At 43.1% G+C, this 23195-nt stretch overlaps 1 protein-coding gene and 1 pseudogene across 3 annotated transcripts in view; one reads left to right on the top strand and one right to left on the bottom strand.

Moving 5' to 3' along the window:
- Positions 1-5023: 5023 nt before the first annotated feature.
- On the bottom strand, positions 5024-5544 carry LOC101436538 (small ribosomal subunit protein eS17-like; annotated as a pseudogene).
- Positions 5545-14978: 9434 nt separating this feature from the next.
- The window catches only part of KHDRBS1 (KH RNA binding domain containing, signal transduction associated 1), a 45840-nt gene continuing 37623 nt past the window's right edge, over positions 14979-23195 (top strand). The window contains exon 1 of one of the 3 annotated variants that reach the window (XM_071217570.1): positions 14979-15663. In XM_071217570.1, the coding sequence (XP_071073671.1) occupies positions 15282-15663 (382 nt within the window). In that variant the 5' untranslated portion in view covers positions 14979-15281. The remainder of the gene's footprint in view (positions 15664-23195) is intronic. The other 2 variants (XR_011649708.1, XR_011649709.1) reach the window with 2 other exon arrangements.

Raw genomic sequence — 23195 nt, 5'->3', positions numbered from 1 at the left:
CAAAAGAACTAATAGATAAATGGGACTTCCTCAAAATTAAATCCTTCTGCACCTCAAAGGAGTTCGTCAAGAAAGTAAAAAGGGAGCCAACACAGTGGGAGAAAATATTTGGCAACCATATATCTGATAAGAAACTTATAACTTGCATATATAAAGAACTCCTATATCTTGAAAATAAAAAGATAAACAACCCATTTAAAAAATGAGAAAAAGATTTAAACAGACACTTCTCCAAAGAAGAAATACGAATGTCTAAAAAGCACATGAAAAAATGCTCCAAATCTCTAGCTATCAGGGAAATGCAAATCAAAACTACAATGAGATACCCTCTTACTCCCATAAGATTGGCAGCTATGAAAAAAACAGAAGAATACAAATGCTGGAGAGGATGTGAAGAAAGGGGAACACTCATCCACTGCTGGTGGGAATGCAGAAGAATCCAACCATTCTGGAGGACAGTTTGGCGGTTTCTCAAAAAACTAACCATCGATTTGCCATATGACCCAGCAATACCACTGCTGGGTATATACCCAGCAGAACTGAAAACAAGGACACAAACCGATATATGTACACCAATGTTCATAGCAGCATTGTTCACTATCGCCAAAAGTTGGAATCAACCCAAATGCCCATCAACAGATGAGTAGATCAATAAAATGTGGTATATACACACAATGGAATACTACTCGGCTGTAAGAACAAATACACTACAAACACACGTGATAACATGGATGAATCTTGAGAACCTTATGTTGAGTGAAGCAACCCAGGCATTGAAGGACAAATACTACATGAACTCAATGATATGAAATAAGAAAACTGCCTCAGAGAGCTAGAGGCTGAACGATAGGCTTACAGGAAATCGGGGGGTGGAGGAAGGATGTGAGCTGACGTCTGCAGGGGTGGAATTTATGATGAGCTGGCGGTAAGTATGAACACAAAGAAGAGATAAAATGGGGGTAAGGGGTTGCCTTTGGGTGGGGCTTTGCGGGTTTGAGGGGAGCTGGGGATGGGCGGATGGGTAATATTACCCAAAAGTGGGGGGAGGGAGGGGTAGCATACGAACATAGGAGAGTGTCAGGTGTTGGTCGAGAGTAAAATGCTAAGAAAATCATATCAAAATATAATTAAGAGGGTTGCCTGTTTAGGATGCTCGGAGGGGATGGTCGGATGTGAGACAGGCTCCTGGGGAATGTCTGAATGCTCATTTTGCCAGAGTGGGTGGTACCATTGGTTAGAGATCCAAGTAATGAGAGTGGGGGTGGACCCACATCCTGGCGAGGACTAATGCCATCAGATAGAGGGAACTGTATCTCTCGAGAGAAAGGGTGGCTCCCAGGGCATTGGGGTAGTTGAGCAAGTTAGGCCCTGAACACCGTTGCAAGTATCTCTGGACGGGGCTCCTCGGGAAATGGAGGTTGGCTGTCGCTGTGGGCACCAAGGGGATGGGAAAATGGATGTTAAATGTGTGGAACCAAAGTAAATGTGGGGTAGGGGAGGAGTTTCATGAGAGTACACAAGGATGGATATAAAACATGTAATATTACACCATAAACATATAGGGGACGACAGACTAATAAAGTAAACCACAATGTAAAACATAGGATAACTGAAAATTTAGAAAACTGTATATCCTAAAGTATGGAACACAATGTAAGCATGGATGTCACCTTGTTTGAAAGCTATTGTCTCAGAGTCTGTACATCACTTTAAGTAAATATGATATGAATAAGTTATAAGAATATCACTGTGGAAGGGAAAAGGTTTAATGGTAGATGTGGGGGAGTACTGTATATTGTATATATGAATTACTGTGGACTAGGGCTCTTGTGAAGAGAAGTTCAATAATAAGGGAAAAAAGAAAAAAGAAAAAGATAGGATGTAGAATTTTTCCAAGTCAACACGTATTCTATATCTAACCTTTAAACCCATCGCTATATGCCATTTTACTAGTAAGGGAACCTGACATTATATTGGGCTTCAATTTTCAGGAAGTTTTGGATCACAGAGTGGTCCAACAATGGCAGTGGAGGAATACTGGTATAGGATACTATCGACAGGTGATATATGGCTGACAGGGAGCTGTACAGGGCATATGTCCAGGGTGCATGGTAATGTTTGGATATACTCATAGTGGCAACAATTAAAAACTACAGCTGGGGGGGTACTGAGTTCCTGGCCAGAGGTGCTCTGTCGTGGTCCCTAGGGGAACAGCGGCAATCCCCCAGGTGCAACGGTAAGGACCAGAAAGGAATGAGGGTCCAACAGGGAGAGCATGATACTAATGACTATGCTTGTGAGCCTATATGCCTGAAATAAGAACAAGGCCTAGAGCAGCACTGTGCCTGGAAATTTCCTTCTGACAGCCTTCATGTTATTCAAATGTGGCCAGTCTCGACACCAAATTCAGCATGCAGATGCAGTGCATTCCCCCCAGCATGGGACATGACACCCGGGGATGAGCCTCCCTGGCACCGAGGGATCACTACCAAATACCAGCTGAAGATGGAACTAGAAAATGACCTTGAATTAAAGGTTCAATGCGGATCAGCAGAATATCCCTGTCTACATATAATAACATGACTTTAAAATGTTGTTTGACCTAATGTAAGGGGGAAATGGAAAGCAGAAATGAGTTCATATGGCTACGAGTCTCTAAAAAAGAGTCTGGAGGCTGTCAGAAGGATTGCCCCTGTGCACAGCTGAGCAGAGTCTGGGAGACAGATGGAGTGGATGCAATCCCCAGGTGTTGGTTCCTTTGAGGGCTAAAGAGACCCACGGGTTCTATGGTCATGGCAGACGGGGTTCACTGCCATGTCAGATGGCCCTTCTTTGGAGCTTGTGTTCCTGCGTGATGGAACTGGACTCAGATGGGATCTCTTTTCATAAGACTTTCATCCTACTTTACTGGAATTGTAGTTGGTGTTGGGGTTTAAGATATATTTAGGGGATTTGACTCTCTGGACTGACAATAGGATAGCCAGGCCCTGAGAGTCAACAGACTCCAGCTCCTACAATCTGATTTATTGGACTCACCTCACTCAGCTAAGATGGAGTTGAAGAAGGACAACCACCACACCATGGAGCCTAGAGTGCCTACAACTGAAAGCAGGAGGATTGCATCCAGTATCCATGTGGAATCTGAGCCTCCTCCTGTCATAGAGGTGCAACAGACACAACCAATCCAAGGCCCACAGAGAAAAGGTGGCATTGGAATGGGAAAAGTGGACATGGTGGCTGATGGATATGGGGAATGGCAGGAAGAGATGAGATGTGGAGGCACCTTTGGGACCTGGAGTTGCCCTGGATGGTGCTTCAGGGGCAATCACTGGACATTGTAAATCCTCCCAAGGCCCACTGGATGGAATGTGGGAGAGTATGGGCCATGATGTGGACCATTGACCATGAGGTGCAGAGATGCCCAGAGATGTACTTACCAAGTGCAATGGATGTGTCATGATGAAGGGAGTGAGTGTTGCTGGGGGGGGGGAGTGGTGGGGTGGGGGTGGTGGGGTTGAATGGTACCTCATATAATTTTTTTTAATGTAATATTTTTACAAAATCAATAAAAAATTAAAAAAAAAAAAAGGAATGCATTGTGAAGAGATTTAGGAACATCGTGTCCTATCAAAAGTGCTTTTGGAAAGCCATAAGGGCCTAATGAGCTTGTCTTGGGAACAAGTCTGATTGTATAGGTGCCAAGAAATGCAGGCCAACTCTGCCAATAGAGTTATCTATTTTATGTACAACTTCCTATTGGTTAGGGACAAACCTAATGAGTCAGCTTGTTGTGGCATAAAACCAACTATCTGGTCCCATCATTTGATAAACTGAATTTTGCAAGAGTGCATAAAAAAGCTTAAAGCAAGCCCCAAGTCTCTTTACCACACTGTATCTCAAGACTATGTTGTTTCTCAGATGGAAGAATCCAAGTAGTCTCAAGCAGTTTCAAAATAAACACCTTGATTTTTTTACCTCCTCTTTTCCTTTCCATCTAATTAAGGAAGAAAAGAGGTATTCAACCAGTATGGTTGTTTTTTTCTTCAATACTTAATATCATGTCCATTTTTTTTTAACTCAGGAGATGATTATGAAGACTGGCTTGAGGAGATTATGTGGAAAGGTAGTTAAGAGCTGGACAGTTCCCTAAGCCACGTCATTCCCTTGCTGAAAAACTTCTGAATGCCTTTCCTGTGCAAATTCAAGAGCCTTAGAAAATGAAATGCAAAAGGGAAGGAGGAGGAGGAGAATCATTTAATACTGATTCCATTTTTTAAATTTTTATTTATTTACTTATATATTATATTTATTTTTTAAAGACACATAGATTACATAAAATGTTAAATTAAAAAAAAATAGGGGATTCCCATATGCCCCACTCCCCACACCTCCCACTTTTCCCACATTAACAACTTCTTTCATTAGTGTGGTACAGTCATTGCAATTGATGAACACATTTTGGAGCATTGCCACACAGCATGGATTATAGTTTACGTTGTAGTTTACACTCTCTCCCACTCCATGACAGGAATCCAAATCTTGTCACCATTATACCCCTTGCATCTGGCACATAGTGATGCTCAATAAATATTTGTTGAATATTTACTGTAATAGACACCTCACTGGTCTTTGTACTTTTATTCCTCCCCCAATCTCTACACAGCAGCCAGGAAAACTCTTCACCACAGCCTTCAAGGCCATTTTGATAGGATTTTTTAAAAATAAAGCAATTGTAGGTTTACAGGAAAAAATCATGCAGAAAATACAAAGTTCTATCTACCAACTCCCATATACACAGCTTCCCCTTTTATCAACATTTTGAAGGAAAAAAAACTATTTTGCTTTTATGTGGTACCTGTATTATTGATGAACCAATATTATTATAATTATATTGTTAACTATATAGTCCACAGTTTACATTAAGTTTCACTCTTGGAGTTGAACAGTTCTGTGAGTTTGTTTGTGTTTTTTTATTGTGGTAATATATACACAACATAAATTTTCTCATTTTAACCACTTTCAAAATACAATTCAGTGGTGTTAATTACAATAACCATGTTTTGCTACCATCACCACCATCCTTTTTTTTTTTATGTCCCCAAGTTTATTGAAAATATTACAGCATAGCAGAAAGATTCAAACGGCTCCACGTGGTGTTTTGAAATTCATCCTAACTGTGGGCTGGGTGACCTGCAGGTTGGAGAGGCTGCCAGAAGTCCAAGAGCTTCAGGATTTCCTTAGTGTCAGGAGCTACCCCAATGATCTCCTGATCCCGGGCTGAAACCTCAGGAACATAGTAATCTCTCCTTTCCCTCTCCTTCTCCTGCAGCTTGCTGGAGATACCTCTCACGGGACCTCTCTGGATCCGCTTCTCAGATGTGTGACAGAGCCTGCTATCGGGTTCCGGCGCCTTTTGCTGGGAACGGTGGCGATCTCCTGCACACGCGCTTGCTTGTGTGGAAGTCTTTGCCTAGGCACGTGGAGTACTTCTCAGTGATGATCCCAGCAGCCCCTTCACGGTTTTTTGGTGCGAACGCGACCCATGTTGGTGGGTCTCTGATAAAAAAAAGCATCACTGTCCATTTTCAAAACTTTTCCATCACACCAAAACGAAACTCTGTACCAATTAAGCCTTAACTCCCCATTCCCCACCCCCGCCCTGGGGGTTAGCCCCTCCTAACCGCCAGACAGGATTCTGACCTTACCCACCTCTCCCCGTCGTCTTCTATCACTGCCCCCTTGCACACTCTATTCTCCAGCCTTACGGCCTTTTCTTCTGTTCCTAGAATTCACCTAATGAGTTCCTGCCTCAGGGCCCCTTCATTTGTGGCTCTTTTTTCTCCAGAGTGCTCGACCTCTAGAACTTGCCATGGTTGGCTTCTTCTCACCCATTAGGATCCCCTCAGAAAGGCCATTCCTGACCATCCCACTTAAGGTATTTAACCGTAACCCCTTCTTAGTTGCTATCATGGTATCTTGTTTTATTGTCTTGCTAACATGTATTTTTTACCCTCCTTGTTAACTGGGTGATTATGTGTCTTTCCCTAATTAGAAAGTAAGCAGCACAAAGCAGCATCCGGAACAGTGCCTAGCATCTATTAGGGAGGTATTTAATAAATATTTGTTGAATGAATGAATACATGCATGAATGGAATAAGCATTGACAGTGCCATCATTGCTTCAAAGTATTTGGGGATCTCATTTTTTAGAATTGACTTTAGGACCACTTTAAAATAAAAGTCACACAAGAAAATTAGTTTCACTACTCTGTGGTCAACCTAATTTTGTCCTCAAAATCTCTCTCCCCAGTTTCTACCTTATATTCACTAACTTTGGCTCTGAATGATTTGCTTCCCAAAATAAATTCACCCTCAAGAATGAAAGTTTGTCACCTGTGATAACAGTCTGAAGAATGGACTTTTAAGTTCTGAAAGCAATTTGAAAGGAGGAATTGAAAAAGCGCTCGTTTCATCATGTAAGTTCTGGAGAGATATGGTGATTTTAAAAGATTATCTTATTTTATGGTGACTATTACACACAGTGTTTTCACCTTTGGATTGGTTTCTCAAGATATTTTTGAAATAGTTTCATTTTAAAGAATTCAGTTTCTAGAGGGAATAATCCAATGGTATTTAGATTAAAAGGCAACTCGGGTCTAAACAATTTGCTTCTTTCTCTCATAAAAAAATCACTCCAATGTAATATTTCACTATCCCTTAGACATCTTACACATTCTCACCAGTTTGTGCCCCTCTTTCTGATCTTTTCTCTGACTAGAATGAACCTTTTGTCTCAACCCAACCCCTAGCAAAATTTTATTCTTCCTTCTGGGCCCAGCTCAAACATCTGCCTTCTAGAATTCCCAGCCCATGTGAAACTCTTCAGAATTAATGTCATCATCCTCTGCTCTCCCAAACCACCTAGGTATAATAAGGTTTATGAGGGCAGGGACTGGGTCTGTCTTCTTCACAACTATATATATCCCCAGCACCTAGAATGGAGCTCAAAATATATTTGTTGAATGAATGAGCGCCTTTCTATTCTATTACCTAGCACATATTAGTTTTTAAAATGTCTTCCTCTCCCATAAGACTGTCAATTTCCTCTACAGTAAGGCGCATGGTCTTATTCATCTTTTATCTATCTGAAGCATGGAAAGGGCAAGAGTGACCCTGGGCCCAGAAGAAGGTAGCATTTATCTTGCTTAAACTATAAAATGTCATACCACTGCTTTCAGCTCAGCCAGCATCACAGTGGATTTCCAGTTGTTGTTTCTTGCTCTGTTTTGTTTTTATTCTCTGAGCCCAAACAAAACTTCTGATGGATGAAGAGGGGCCCTAATTTCTGATGACAATCCCTCTCCCCCACCCTAAAGCCTGGGCCCAACTAGCTGAGTCCAGATATAATCTCCCTTGGGTTTAGCTGTCTCCAATTCAAATATGAACTCCCTCCTTCTCCTAGTTTCCTCTGGCCTCCCCTGCTCTGTTCCAATGTCTTCTCCCATTCTACCTCCAGAATGATCCCTCTAGAACAGGATTACTAACTCAAATGTGTGAAAAGCCAGGCTGGTAGCATGAATGCCTCAAGAGCTAGAGGCAGTGCTGTCTAAAGGCAGAAGCTAATTATTGCTTAGAATATAGGTCCAGGACTCCAAGAATTTCTGATGTGTCAAGAAAAACTAAAAATTTAGAATTTTGTTTTTAAATGTGAATTTTTTAAGTTTAAATACTGGCAACTAATTCAATTTTTTAAAATTAAGCAGGCCAAATAAAGCATGTGCATGGGCCAAATATGGCCTAGAGCCACTCGTTTCCTTTCTCTATTCTAGATTTTTTACCACGTCACCTCCCATTGGCATGCTATTTCCTCACTCGAGTGTCAATGCTCAGCAACTTTTAGTTCTCGTTTCCCACCATTTTCCATGATCCCGCTCCTTCCCAGTATAGCTATACCATACGGCTCACCAGTCTACAGACCCACGCCCAAGTTTTGTAATGGTTCACTGTTTTGACATGTCCTGTTTTTTTTTCTATTTATTGATCATCCAATCTAGACCTGCACTGTGCTGGGTGCTGGGGACATTAGCTTAGACAACACAGGCAAAGTTCTTGCCCTCATAGAGCTTACAATTGAGCTGCAGAGATGGATGTTAATCATATAAATAAGTAAATTCAAAACGTGATAAGAATTAAGAAGTAGCCAAGACAGCATATATAATAACAAGGAGAGCTAAGCTAACCTACCCTGGGGGTTCAGAAAGGCTTCCCTAAAGAAGTGACATTTTAATATATCTGAAGGATGCATAGGACAGTATCTTAAAAAAAGAAGCAGTGGGGCAGAGGGACTGGATGGGGCAAAAGAAGCAGCGATTGGAGTTTTAGGCTAGGGAATTAGGATGTGCAAAGTCCGGGGGAGACAGGAGTCTGACTTGTTTGAGGAACTGATAGTGGGCCAGGGTTGCTCAGCACAGGAACTGGGAAGAATGGCATGAAACGAGGCAAGAAAGCCAGATGATCAGGGCACGCAGGCAGTGCCAGCTGACATGTTAATGATACTGGTCTTTATCCTAAGGGCAAAGGGAAGCCACGGAAAAGATTTAACCAGGTGTGTGGGGTGTGTGGGGGGGGAGTGGTGGAGAGTTTGACATGATCATTTTGCGTTTGAAAATATTCTGCTGGTTTCCTGATAGAGAATGGATTGAGGGAAACAGACTTGGCCCAGTGGTTAGGGCGTCCGTCTACCACATGGGAGGTCTGTGGTTCAAACCCCGGGCCTCCTTGACCCGTGTGGAGCTGGCCCATGCACAGTGCTGATGCGCGCAAGGAGTGCCCTGCCATGCAGGGGTGTCCCCGCGTAGGGGAGCCCCAGGCGCAAGGAGTGCACCCGTAAGGAAAGCCGCCCAGCGTGAAAAGAAAGAGCAGCCTGCCCAGGAATGGTGCCGCCCACACTTCCCGTGCCGCTGACGACAACAGAAGCGGACAAAGAAACAAGACGCAGCAAATAGGCACAGAGAACAGACAACCGGGCGACGGGGGGGGGGGGGGAGGGGATTAAATAAATAAATAAATCTTTAAAAAAAAAAGAAGAGAATGGATTGAAGGACACAGAGGTGGACATAGTGAGACCCACTAAAAACTGACAGAACTTCAAGTGAGGCATTATGGCACCTCAGATGGAGGTAGAGGCAGTGGAGATAGAGAAATGTGGATGGGATTTGCATTATTTATAAGGTATAGACAGTAGTTCTTATTAATCTATTGGTATGGTGGAGATAGAATGGTGAGGCAGTGGGGAGAAATTAAGGACAACTCCCAGATTTCTGGCTTGTGCAATGAATTGGAATGCAGTTCCTTAGAAGAGGAACAGGTTGGTGGTGAAGGCAGCCAAGAGAAGGGGAGTTTCATTTTTTTGGGGTGTACTTTTTTTTTTTTTTTTGAGTGCCTACTCTGTGGCAGCTTCTGTCTATTATAAAGACAGATATGGTACTTGCCTTCAAGCAGCTCACTCTCTAGTTGGGTGACAGGCAGGAAAAGATAATTATAATTCAAATATAAAGCAGGCTTCACCAGCCTGTGTAGTCCAACAAAGCCACATGAACAGCAATCATCCGGAATTCCTACTATTACCCCTGCATAGTCCCCTTCAATCACACAAATAAGTTTTTCTGAGGTGCTTCAAGGGACTTTTCATATAGAGCTGACAGGCAAAGCAGTCTGTGGGCCACAGTCACTAGGCACCTCAGCCCTGCTCTGCTTCCCTCTTCCTCTTACCAAAGGTGCCCTCTGTGGGAATACTAAGGGCAAAACCAGGACTAGAAGGAGAGAGGCAAGGAGGATGGCCCTGCAAGTAAGTGCCTCTTTACGTTTTGCTAGCCCTGATGCTCTCAAGGTGCTGGAGCATCCTGGGTCCAAGAAAAAGGAGCCTCTTGCAAGCCGGGAACTATGTTAAGTCACCTGGGCCCTAAAGCAGCACTGCTAGTACCTGCAGCTTGAATTCTGTTGTGGACACATTGAGTTTGAGGGACCTTTGAGATATCCAAATGGAGATACATCTCAAGATGTAATTGGCTGTCTGGATTTGGAACTCAAAAGTTTGGACGAGAGATATAAATTCCAGAGCCTTGAGTGTTGAGGAGGGAGTACAGGCACAGGGCCACACTCTGCTGAAAATCCCAGCAGTTAAATACCCTGCCCTGTCCCATCTGGCAACTTCCCAAAGACTCAACTTCCCTACCGAGCAATTGGTTGGCATGCCTTCTGGTGCGTTCCCACAGCTGCTCTATTACCCAGGTATAGTCAGTGAAAACGAAACTGCATGGGAACTCTTGACTTATGTGTTTGTCTCTTTCACTAAACCATGAGTGCCTTGAAGACAAGGACTCTCTCTTATTCAATGTTGAATCCCCATCTCCCTGTCCCCTGTCCCCTCCCCCCTCCCTCCATATATTGGCACCCAGTAGTGTTTAAGATTGGGAAGCGGACTTGGCCCAGTGGTTAGGGTGTCCCTCTACCCCATGGGAGGTCCGTGGTTCAAACCGCGGGCCTCCTTGACCCGTGTGGACTGGCCCACGCACAGTGCCGGTGCGCGCAAGGATTGCTGTGCCACACAGGGGTGTCCCCGCCCAGGGGAGCCCCACACGCAAGGAGTGCGCCCGGTAAGGAGAGCCGCCCAGCGCAAAAGTTCAGCCTGCCCAGGAATGGCGCCGCACACACGGAGAGCTGACACAACAAGGTGACGTAACAAAAAGAAACACAGATTCCCGTGCTGCTGACAAAAACAGAAGCGGACAAAGAACACACAGCAAATAGACACAGAGAACAGACAACTGGGGTGGGGTGCAGTGGGGTGGAGTGGGGTGGAGTGGGGTGGGGCGGAGGCGGGGGGGGGGGGAGAAGGGGAGAGAAATAAATAAATAAATCTTTTAAAAAAAAAAAAGATTGAACAGATGAACTACACTCTTGGAAGAGAAACTCTCCTGCCTGGAGCTAGAGCTCTTTTTTCCCAGAAACTGGCCAGGATCCAGGGGAGGTAGGTGGGGCCTGCCCCATCCCCATCTGTGGGGGTCACACAGGTTTGGCAGCTACAAGCAAACTTCAGTCCTTCCAGCCCTTCTGTTAGGAACTCATGTGAAAATGAAAGCCTGCAATAAGCTACTCAATAAATGTGTATAGTGATCATGACAATGACTGCTACTGCTTATCAAGCAACTACTAATTGCCAGCCTCTGTGCTAAATGCTTTACAGACATTATCACTTTTAATCCTAACAGCCCTGAGGTAGGTATTGTTTTTACACGATTTTCTGGAGGAGGAGGGAGAGGCCAGCAAGATGAGGTAATGGGCTCAGTCACCCATCACAGAAAAGGGAGAAGCACAATTCTGACCATCTCCATCTGAATTGTTGTGCTATCAATTGCTCCTGCATCCCACACAACAGTAAATGGATTAAGGGAGGAAATGGGGTAGAAGAAACTTGGTCTTCTTGGCCTTCACCCTCCAAACCAAAGCCTAGCTATAGTCAGTGAAAACGCCTTTCAGACGGAGAGCCAACACAAAGCACCCAAAAATCATTAGGCACAAAATGGCACGATAATAATCATGTGTCAGGAAGTTAACACTGGTATTGTTGATGTGCACAACAATCCTGCGAGGTAGATGCCATGACCCTCACTTTACAGAAGAGGCCATTAAGGCTCACAGAGCTTGTGATTTTCTTAATGACACACAGCAAGGTCAAGGCATTGCTGGGTTTGAATTTGTCTCCCTCACTCCAAAGTCAGTCTTTTGACTCTTGATCCTGGTCAATACAAAATGAACTCCAGACTTCTGGGCCTTCTGGGCAGGGATTATTCTTCCTCAGCATCAAGGAAGACCACACAGGGGAAGGCTGCTGCATCACTTACTTGGTAATAAATATGTACACTTAGCATCAGTAATCCTTGTCTCAGGATTGTGCTTCTCACTAGAAAGAAAACCTCATACCTCCCCCTCAAAGAAAATGTTTGGCAGCAACCAGAAAAAAACATTGATTCTAGTCTAGAAAACCCACAGACACAACTACCCCGCTCCTCCTCAGATGCTCCTTTATCAAAGTTTTATTAGCTTCAGCTCAAGATAATCCCTTACTATAGCACAAGGACGCTTCAGCCATTTGTTGCTCACCACCTAAGCAGAATTTTCAAGGATGGCAGTAGAAATGAGTTTCAAGAGAGCTATAAATTCTCATAGCCTCCTTTCCACTCCTTTCTAGACCCACCTATTCCTTCACAGTCCACAACTAGAATTCTCCCATTCCCTGAATGCACCCCTGGCATTCTCATCTCTGCTCATTTATTCATGATTCCCTTTGCCTAGAACTCATATCTCCCTTGGCCAAATCTATCTTCTGCTTTGAACTTCAATAGCACTACATTTTCACTTATATTTGGCACTTGTTACATTATATTCTGTATTACAATTTTTCAAAAACTTTTTTTCTCCTGTTTAGCTATAATCTACCTAAGGACAAAGGCCACTTCTTATGACTTTAAAGTAAGGTACTACGCCCAAGGCTGGAGATAAATATGGGAGCCTATAGTCTAATGTGTGTTTGTGTGTGGGGTAAGACTGGCAAGATAATTTATGGAGATTTGTGTTCTGTTCTCATTTCTGGAGGTGCTTTCTTTCCTACAACCCCAAAAAGGTAGTCAGGCCTTTATATTCCTTAGTTGAAGGCTTTTTCATTTCAGATCCAAAAATCAATCATTTCCAGCCACCCTGAATACAGTTTCCAGAAATAAATATATTTTTAAAGATTTATTTATCCCCCCCCCCCATTGTCTGCTCTTTGTGTCCATTCACGCTGTGTTCTTCTGCACCTGCTTGCATTGTCAGGCAGCACTGGGACACTGAGTCTGTTGTGTGTCAGCTCTCCGTGTGTGCGGAGCTACTCCTGGGTGGGCTGCACGTTTTCATGCGGAGTGGCTCTCCTTGCAGGTGCACTCCTTGTGCGTGCGGCTCCCCTATGCAGGGATGCCCCTGTATGGCACAGCACTCCTTGCATGCAGCAGCGTGGACCAGCTTACCACATAGGTCAGGAGGCCCTGGGTATCAAACCCTGGACCCTCCATACGGTAGGCAGACACTCTACCAGTTGAGCCACATCCACACTTTCCACCAGAAATTTTTTTTAAGATTTTTTATTTATTTCTCTTCCCCTATCCCATTGTCTGCTCTGTGTCCATTCGCTGTGTTCTTCTGTGTCTGCTTGTATTGTCAGAGGCACCAGGAATCCATGTCTTTTTGTTGTGTCATCTTGCTGTGTCAGCTCTCCATGTGTGCGGGCCACACGTGGGCAGGCTGTGCTTTCTTCACTCAGGGCGGCTCTCCTTATAGGGCGCGCTCTTTGCGCTTGGGGCTCCACTATGTGGGTGACACCCCTGCGTGGCACATCACTCCTTGCACACATCAGCACTGTGTGTGGGCCAGCTCACCACACGGGTCAGGAGGCCCTGGGTTTGAACCCTGGACCTCCCATGTGGTAGGTGGACACTCTATTTGTTGAGCCAAATCCACTTCCCCAGAAATGTTTTTGAAGATTTCTCCCCATTCCCTGGTTGTTTGCATTTCCTGTGTCTGTTGTATGCTGATCTTTTCAGGAGGCATCAGGAACCAAACCCAGGACGTCCAATGTGAAAGAGGCAATTAATTGTCTGAGCCACCCCATTCTCTGCATTGTTGTGTGTCTCATTGTGTTTTCCTCGTCTCTTGTTGCATCAGCTTGCCATGCTTGTATCTTGCTCATATTTTTTAGGAGGCACCAGGCATTGAACCTGGGACTTCCCATGTGGTAGGCGGGAGCTCAATTGCTTGAGCCACATCGTCCCCCAGAAACATTTTTGAAAAAGCATAGGCTCATTAGGGGAAAATATCCAAAGGGAAAAGGAATGAAAGTGACTGTCTTGAATGGGGAAAGCAAAAATCTGTGGAGAGAATTATAAAGGTTAGAGAAATCCCCAGATTTTTAAAGATATATGGGAGAAAATACCTGGGTTCTGCTTGCATACAGCACCCCAGGATGAGAATTCTGTGGGCACATGTCCACTATGTACCTTGACCTTGAGAGCAGTGTCAAGGGTCTGTCTCCTTGAGCAAGTCTAGAATGATCCACTGTGGAGGGCCCAACAAAGGAAGCAGACTAGCTCTCAAATCCATAGCAGAAAGAGCCATGCTAACAAGGCCACTTCCTCCCCACCTCACCCCCACCCCCAGAAACACTTAAGTTATCAGAAAGCATGCTATATGTAAATAAGAGCTAAAACGCTTCTTTTAAGAAGATTTCTCGGACCAACAGTGGCTTATGTTTTTAAGAGTCTACTATACTGGAAAACACAGCATAGAACTTTTCTTGTTCCCTTCTTTGGGTTGGGGCTTTTTCTTTGCTTGGTTTCATCTCTGAACCTCCCCCTCTAAGTTCAAGTCCTCCAGTAGTTTTCTGTCTTCCCACTGAGCCGTCCTTCCTCAATTTTTCATTCCCAAGCTTCCTCTCCCCATCTCCGTCCCTCATAACTACGTCAGGCCTTCCTTTAGTCTTCCCGTCTTCACCCCAGTTCTGCCTCTTCCCCTTTCCTTGCTCAGGCAACCAGTCAGCCTTCTCCCTTCCTGCCCAGACAGCCTCGATTCTCTCTTTGCCCTTCACCCGTCCCCCGCCCTATCTCCTCTCAGTTCTGTACTTCAGCAACATCCCCCTTCACCCCACCTCCACGCCCACTCCTCGGAGCGCAGCCCCGCTCCGCGGTTTAGCCGTTGGAAGGGGCGTGGCCCTGCGAGTAACAGGCCTCTCGCCTCACACTCCGCCCGCCCGCGCGCAGACAAAGACATTCCATAGTCCCCGCCCACTTCGCTCCTTTGGCCAGAATAGGGAGGAGACACGTGTCCCGCTAGCGCCGAGTCACGTGGCAAAGAAAACGAACGAAGCCCGCGGCTATCCGCGCATGCGCACAAAGGTTAGGCCTGGAGAACTCGGAGGGAAAACGAGAGTGGGGAGGCGACTTTTTCCAGCGCTGCGGCAGTACGCAGGCGCTGTGGCCCGACTAGGGACTTTGTTCTCCGCGGAGAAACCCAAGGGCGGTGCCGGTGACTTGCTGCGCACGCGCGCCGCTTCATTTCCGGTTCTCTCTTTCTCTGGGTCGCTCGGGTTGGCTTCGGTCGCGGTCGCTTCGCTCTCCCACCTCGTCAACCGCCGCTTGGGCCTCTACTGTTGCCGCGTCGCTTCCTCGATCCTTCGACCACACATCCTTCCAGATGCAGCGCCGGGACGACCCCGCTGCGCGCATGATCCGGTCCTCGGGCCGCAGTGGCTCCATGGACCCTTCAGGTGCCCACTCTTCAGTGCGTCAGGCGCCGTCTCGGCAGCCGCCGCTGTCTCACCGGTCCCGGGGAGGCGGAGGAGGATCCCGGGGGGGCGCTCGGGCCTCGCCCGCCACGCAGCCGCCACCGCTGCTGCCGCCCTCGGCCACGGGTCCCGACGCGACAGTGGGCGGTCCGGCGCCGACCCCGCTGCTGCCCCCTTCAGCCACTGCCTCCGTCAAGATGGAGCCTGAGAACAAGTACCTGCCCGAACTCATGGCGGAGAAGGACTCGCTCGACCCGTCCTTCACTCATGCCATGCAGTTGCTGACGGCAGGTAAGCAGACCGCGCGGGTCCCTTTGGGTCACCCGGCCACCCGGGGGCGTGGGTGGCAGCGGCTTTGTTCCTTTCGTTTCCCGCCCCCTCGGGACCGAGGCTGTCGTGAATTCCTCTTCTCCCCTTATCCTCATCTTCGGGTGGCTGGATTCCAAATTCCTATCCCGGCCCAGAGTGCTAGGGGGAATCTCTACGTTGCGTTGGAGGCTCTCAGGCGACTTGGCTTTCGCTTAGCGCAAAGATCTTGGATGGTGCTGAGCTCCCCGCTTCTTTCATAACCCTTTCCTTTCCCGCTTCTTGCTGTTTCCCCGCTCTCCGAGTGTTCAGATTCTTCCAGAAATGAACGAGTATCTCCGGGTCCGGAGGGGAAAGTCTTTTCGATTGCTGGTGGCGGTACGCGTGTCAACTAAGGGTGTAGGAAATGAAGGCTGAGCCAGAGCGAGGAGGGACGTGAGAGGGAGGGCCGAGGTGTGGTGGGGTGAAACTGGAGTGCCCTGTCCAGCGCGCTACTGGCGCTGGGACCGGGTCAGACCTGGCGGTCACTGTAGCGATCTGTGGGAATTGGACCTTGAGGTTTTCGGAATCAGATTTCCGGCTTAGGTCAATCAAATGATTAATTGTTACGGAACCGGAAGATTTGCCACCTTAATTTTACAACGCGTGTTCATGCTCATCATTCAAAAAGGGGGAAGTAACCCTAAAAACATGAGAGAGGAATGATAGAGGGAGATGAGGGATTCCAAGGTGGTTTGCATGACATTTTCCAAGGAAATGGACAATAATTGAGATAAATTGCACGCTGCTTGTATATGAAAGGCTTGTGGTTTTTTTTTCTTTTTGCTTTAGTAGTGAAATAGAGATTAGGGATGATAGTCTTTGTTCTCTATAGACCAGCTCTCCTTTTCTGATCAGTATTGGCCAATCACCTCGTCGCTTTGATTTCTCCTAAAGATATCTGTTTTCCCGTAGCTTCTAGTTAAAATATTATTTTAACAAGTATTTCTTATTGTATTTAAATTTTATTAAGCATGCTATATTCACTCATACTGAATGAGTAGTTGGATTCTTTGGCAAGGATGATATACAGGGCAGATCATTAATGAAATGTGATCCCTTTGTTCTCTATCTTCCAACATTGGTAAGGGGTCTTTATTTTTAAACACAACAAGCAAAGCACACCTGCTGGTCAAGAATAAAACAATTGATTAAACTGCTAACATTTTTCAACTCACTGCTTTGCTGTTCTTAATTCATTGAGGTTGTTTGAAACATTACTGTTCCTTGTGTGCTTCTGGCAAGCTCTCTAAGGGCAAGAATTGCTTTTTACTTTGCATATAGCAGGCATCAAGTGTTCGGTTGATTTGGAACACGTGTACTTACAGTGGTAAAGTTTTACTTGGTCTAATTTTTATTTCCCCAGATCTTTAAATAATCAGCCTAAATGCATGAGAATGAAAACAAACTCTAGAACTTTAAGGTGTTGGCATGATTTTGAAATTTTACTCTTAACTGGTTATGTGATCCTGGGAAGGTTTCTGAACCTCAGTAACCTCATCTGTAAAGTGGAAATTATAAATTGTGAGGATTTAATGATGTGTAAAAGCACTAGCAGAGTTTCCTTTGACCTATAATTGTAAAATAATAATTTGTCATCACAGTTGTCTTCTAGTTGTAAACTCCTGACCACATCAGGTGTCCAGTGTGGTATTCATGCCTGCATTTTTGACCACCACCAAGTGTCCAGGGTGGAGTTCATGTTTTAAGTAAAAGATAGTTTGTTAGGATAAATATTAAAAAATATTGATCTTTAAAAGTTATATTTTCATCCTCCCTTCACTGCTTCTTTTTTTTTTTTTTTAACTTTGGCTTTTTTCATGTTTTCTTTTTTTAACCAAACTGGGAATTTTAACTGGGCTGTGTGATTGAGGTGATGCTGGCTCACTGAGAGAACAGAATTGGGATATGTGCGTACCTCTTAGCAAGTATAAGTCGATATATGATGGGCCTGGCTTTTAAGGTATTTCTGAATGATCTGGAAAAAGGATTACAGTGAAGTCACAACCAATTGCGAGAAAGTGAGACTCTGAGAAGACAATGATAATTTAGCACTGCTGAGGACATATGTAAGAAAAATATAGTTAACACTTATTGGTTACAGAGGCGGAGTGGACATAACCATCCCAGGGTCCACAGAATGGAAGAATAGAGCATGGATTAGAGTGGACTTACTGTTACTCTGTTCTGGAACTAATGTGATTAATAATGGAAGTAAATGTAGCATTGAGATGGAGAAAGTGGCCATGGTAGCTCCTGAGGGTGGGGGAGTGGGAAGAAGAGATGTGATGTGGGGGCATTTTCAGGACTTGGAGTTGTCCTGGGTGGTGCTGCAGGGGCAGTTACCGGACATTGTATGTCCTCCCATGGCCCACTGGGTGGACTGTGGGAGAGTGTGGGCTACGGTGTGGACCACTGACCATGTGGTGCATCAGTGCTCAGAGATATATTCACCAAGTGCAGTGAATGTCCCATGATGATGGAGGAGGTTGCTATGGGAGGAGTGGGGTGAGGGAGGTGGGGTGGTATATGGGGACCTCATATTTTTTTAATGCAACATTTAAAAAATAATAATGAAAAAGTAAAAAAAAAGAACTGCACAGAGTTACTACTAATAAAATTGTTTTAATTGCATAGTTAATAAATAAAGGTGTCCAAATTAATGTTAAGTAAAAACTTTCTAGAAACTAAAAAAAAAACCAAACACTTATTGTGCAGGGCACTGAGCTCTTTACATTAAATATATAATCTTCAGGATTATACTATGAGGATTTTACTCTTATTATCCTCATTCTTACCGATAAGGAAAGAAACTGAGGCACATAGAGATAAAATAATTTGCCCAAGTAAAAGTTAATAAGCATTGTAACTTGGATTTGAACACATTCTGAGTTTGGGTCCACACATCTACCCCACCAACTTCACTATATTGTCTGCAACAGACTGTACTTTAAAAATTAAACTCTAAACAGTAATAAAAAAATAAGCCCTAATTGGACAAAATATTAAAATAAAATCTATGTGAAAGTATCATGCAGCCAAGAGGGAATAAGGATGACAAGGCCAAGACGCAAATAAGGACGAGGAAACCTGGAGAGCAGAGCCTAGCACTGGGACTGTGACTCTCCCAGATATCTCTGCCCATTCCCAAAAGGTGCCGTGAAGCCCAGACTGCTCTTTTTTTTTTTTTTTAATAAAGATATTTGTTTGTTTGTTTATTTCTCCCCCTCATTGTCTGCTTGTCTTCTTTTTAGGAGGCACCAGGGAAATGAGCCCAGGGCCTCCCATATGGGAGGTGCCTAATCACTTGAGCCACCTCTGCTTCCCAGACCACTCTTTATACCACTCCCCACCAGCTGTCGCTGTCCCTTTCCCAGCTTTATCTTATTTTGTACTTAACCATCATCTTGATATACTATATATTCTAATTATGTATTTGTTTATTGACCAACCCTTCTTATTCATGGCTAGATTGTCAGCTTCATGAGGGCAAGAATTTTTGTCTGCTTTGTTCACTGCTGTATCTCCTGTGCCTAAGAGTGCTGCAGAGTGGCCTTTTATTAAAGAATTAATGAATATTCATCTTCATTATGTGATGAAAAGAAAAAGTGAAAAAGTTTTGAAGGATGTAGATTTTGAATATAAACTTCCATATTAGCCCAATTTTTATTCAACTCTGATGGCAATTAAATGCATTTGCAAACATGCAAGGACTCAAATAATGACCCACGCTTGTTTTCTGAAAGAAAAAAATTTACTATTTCTGTTACTATAGTTACATAACAAATATAAGGTGCTTTTATATATACTAATGTTCTTTTTCTGCTTTCTTCAGTTAGAAAAATGTTAGTATAAAAGACTCAGGAATAAACATTTGAACAAATGAACAATCCCCAGGTGATTTTACAAGACTCAGAAATGCATCCTCCAGAAGTACGCAATAGAGTACATTTTACAGTCTCTTGAAACTTCAAAATAGTTAATTCATTAATTTTACTTGTAATATGCTATAGAAAGAGTGATAACCATCCTGTTCATTCTTCACTGCTTGCAAAACCTGCTATTGAAGTTGGAGAGTAGCATTGTGGAGGAAATACAGGCCAGATATAGGAATAAATATTAGAAAAGAGTTAAAGCAATGCTTCCATAATTTGTTTAGCTGCCTTTTGTCTGTTATTTATTTTTTGAAGTTGAAATAAAGTTTAAAAAAAAAACAGGAAGAATTTTTTTATCTTTAATGTTATAGATGAAGAATATGTGATCATATTGGCTAGTTAGCTTAAAATTTTACTGAAAGTGATGAAGCAAGATCTGAATAGAGAAATATGCCATGCCTTGGAGAGAGGGAGAAGATGACAGTACTCTTAAAATAACCTGTTGATTTTGTGCATTTTCTAAATTAATTCCAACAGGATTTTTTTTTCAATTTGACAAGTTGAGTATAAAATAACTAAAAATAAATAATGATTAGATAAATAGAAACAGTTTTTAAGACAGGAATGTAACCTACATTGACAAAAATTTCTAAGTCAAACAATACTTTAGACTTGAGAATATGGATTAGAAGGAACTCTTAAACATTGCTGGTGGAGGTGTGAATTGATACAGCCACTTTGGTAATGGTTTAGCATTTGATCTGACAACTGAACAAATTTATTAAAACTTTGCAACTCCTTTCCTGGGAATATGCCTAAAGAAACTTTTGCACACTAACACCTTATTCATAAAATGATGCACCTTGTTCCACCTTTGATTGACTACTGTGATATATTTACAAAATGAAATATTTTGCAGCAGTGAAAATGAATGAACTATAGGCATTATGCAGCAAGGAGAAATGTTGGAAATCTAATGTTGGTTGAAAAAAGTAAGACTGTATATAGAACAATACTGTTTTTATGGAACACAGATACTGGTAAAGTTAAACAAAATTTTGTTAAGCATATATATATCTGTGATAAAGCATTTTCTTACAAAACTAAACCTGTGCTTACTATATGACTCAGCAATTGCACTCTTAGGCATTTATCCCAGAGAAATTAATTTATGTTCACACAAAACCTGTGTGCAAATGTTCATAACAGCGTTATTCATAATAGCCAAGAACAAAACAAACCAAATGCCTTCAAAAGGTGAATAGTTAAATAATTGCAGTACATATGTACCATGATTAATCAGCAATAAAAAGAAATTAACTTTTCATAAATCCAACAACTTAGATAGATCTCAAAAGAATTATGCTGAGTGAAAAAAGCCATTCTTAAAAGATTATGTACTGTATGATTCCATATATTAAAAGCATTCTTTTTATTTTTTAAAATTTATTTTTATTTATTTTTTAATTGAGCATTCTTCAAACTACAATATAATAGAGATGGACAACAAATTAGTGGTTGCCAGTGGTGAAGGAGGAAGGGAGGGAGGTGAATGGGTAGCATGAGGGATCCTTGTGATATAAACATTCCATATCTTGACTTTGGTGGTGGATGTATGTGATAAAATTGCATAAAACTAAACATGCACAGGTAAGTACATGTAAACTGGTGAAATATGAATAAAGACAATGGATTGTTTTAAATAATCATTTTCTGGCTGTGATATTGTATTACAGATATGCAAGCTATTTCTGTGGGGAAAATTGGGTGAAGGGTGTGTGGGTGTATGTGTTATGTTTTACAATTGCATATAAATCAACAATTACCTCAAAATGAAAAGTTTTTAAAGAATTACATCCTGAGTTTTAAATTAGGCCCTAAGGGAGAGATTTAGGATACTGTGGTCATTATGCCTATTGTAGTTTCCTGGCTGCTAAAACAAATACCATACAGTGGCTTAACAGCAGGTATTTATTAGGTTTCAGAGGCAGAAGAAGGCTTGCTTCCTCCTAGGGTTGGTATCTTCTGTCTGTCTGGGATCCTTAGGCCTTGGTTTTTCTGTCACATGGCTGTGCAGTGGCGGCAGCGGCTTCTTTCTCTTCTTCTGGATTCCATTAACTTTCAGCTTCTGACTGCTCTCCGTGGCTTCCTCTCTATCCAATTTCCTTTTCTTATAAAGACTTGAGCCATATTTGATTAAGGCCCACCCTCACTCAGTGTGGAACACTCCTTAATTAATAATATCTTCAAAGCTACTGTTTACAAGTAGATTCACACCCATAGGACCAGGGATTGGGACCTGAACATGCCTTTTGTGGGGGACCTGATTCAATCCACAGCAGTGCCACTGTCCTGGAATGTGAAAATTGAGCCCTGAAAGAGAGCTCTAACCTCCGGCTTTGAGAGATTTTTTTTTTTTTTAACAATACACCCACCCTTTCTCTACCTTTAGCCAAAATTGTATGTGACATATTGTTTTTTTCTGGGGAGCTAGACTGTTGCTTTCATCAGATTCTCAGAGGAACCCATGACCCAAAAAAAGATTAAGAACCTATTGTTCTAATGCTCTTGCTTGAGACAATAAATTATTTGATAAATAAAAGGAATGGGATTTTTATTTTTATTTTTTACAAAGATGGTAAACTAACTGGACTTGTGATTCCAAAAGGTATAGGGTAGAGAATTATAAATTTGGGAATGATAAAGACCTAAGAATAATTTAGGGTCATTGGGAAGTGCTGATGGTACATTTTCTTCTTGTAGCAAACATTTATAGTACCTGTTGTATGTTAGGCAGTCCACTAAGAATTGCAGGTGCTCGGTTTACTGAGGGAACAGGGTCCAGAAATTGTTAACCATAGGGGAAGGAATGCTGTGGTTAGAAATATGAACCAGGTGCCTAGGAGTAGAGAGGAGACCATGAGCCCTAATGTTTTGGAGCAGATATTCTATGAATCTTGCCCTCCAAATAGAAACAGTATCTCTGGATGCTTTAGTCAGAAATCTTGACCATTGTCTTGTTCCTTGTGTAGTCCTCATCAGTTGTTCAATATAAAATATATGTGGTAATCTTTTAGTTAAGCAAATCCAGTTGATAAAGTATATAAAATTTTTATATACTAGTATTAACATTTTTTTTTGTTGTTCACTAAATCTTTTTTAATGTATGATTATGACCAAGGATAGGGCATCAAAGCTGTAAGCTGGTTGTAGAGAAGGATGACAGGACAAGTGTTTAAATTTTTCACTTAAAACTATTACATTCTTGGCTGGCAGTCTGTTTTCTATCCAATTCTGGGCCTTGGCTGCTTTTTATGACTAACTCTTTTTTTTTTAAGATTTAAAAAAAAATTTTTCTCCCCTTCCCTGTTCCCCCCCACCCCCCTTGTCTGCTCTCTGTATCCATTTGCTGTGTGTTCTCCTGTGTCTGCTTGTATTCTTGTCAGCAACACCGGGAATCTATGTCTCTTTCGGTTGTGTCATCTTGCTGCGTCAGCTCTTCGTGTGTGTGGCACCACTCCTGGGCAGGCTGCACTTTTTTCATGATGGGCAGCTCTCCTTACAGGGCGGGGTGCACTCCTTGCGCGTGGGGCACCCCTTCAT

The sequence above is a fragment of the Dasypus novemcinctus genome, chromosome 9 (assembly GCF_030445035.2).
Source record: "Dasypus novemcinctus isolate mDasNov1 chromosome 9, mDasNov1.1.hap2, whole genome shotgun sequence".
NCBI classification, from domain to species: domain Eukaryota; kingdom Metazoa; phylum Chordata; class Mammalia; order Cingulata; family Dasypodidae; genus Dasypus; species Dasypus novemcinctus.
This window is presented reverse-complemented; position numbering and strand designations above follow the sequence as displayed.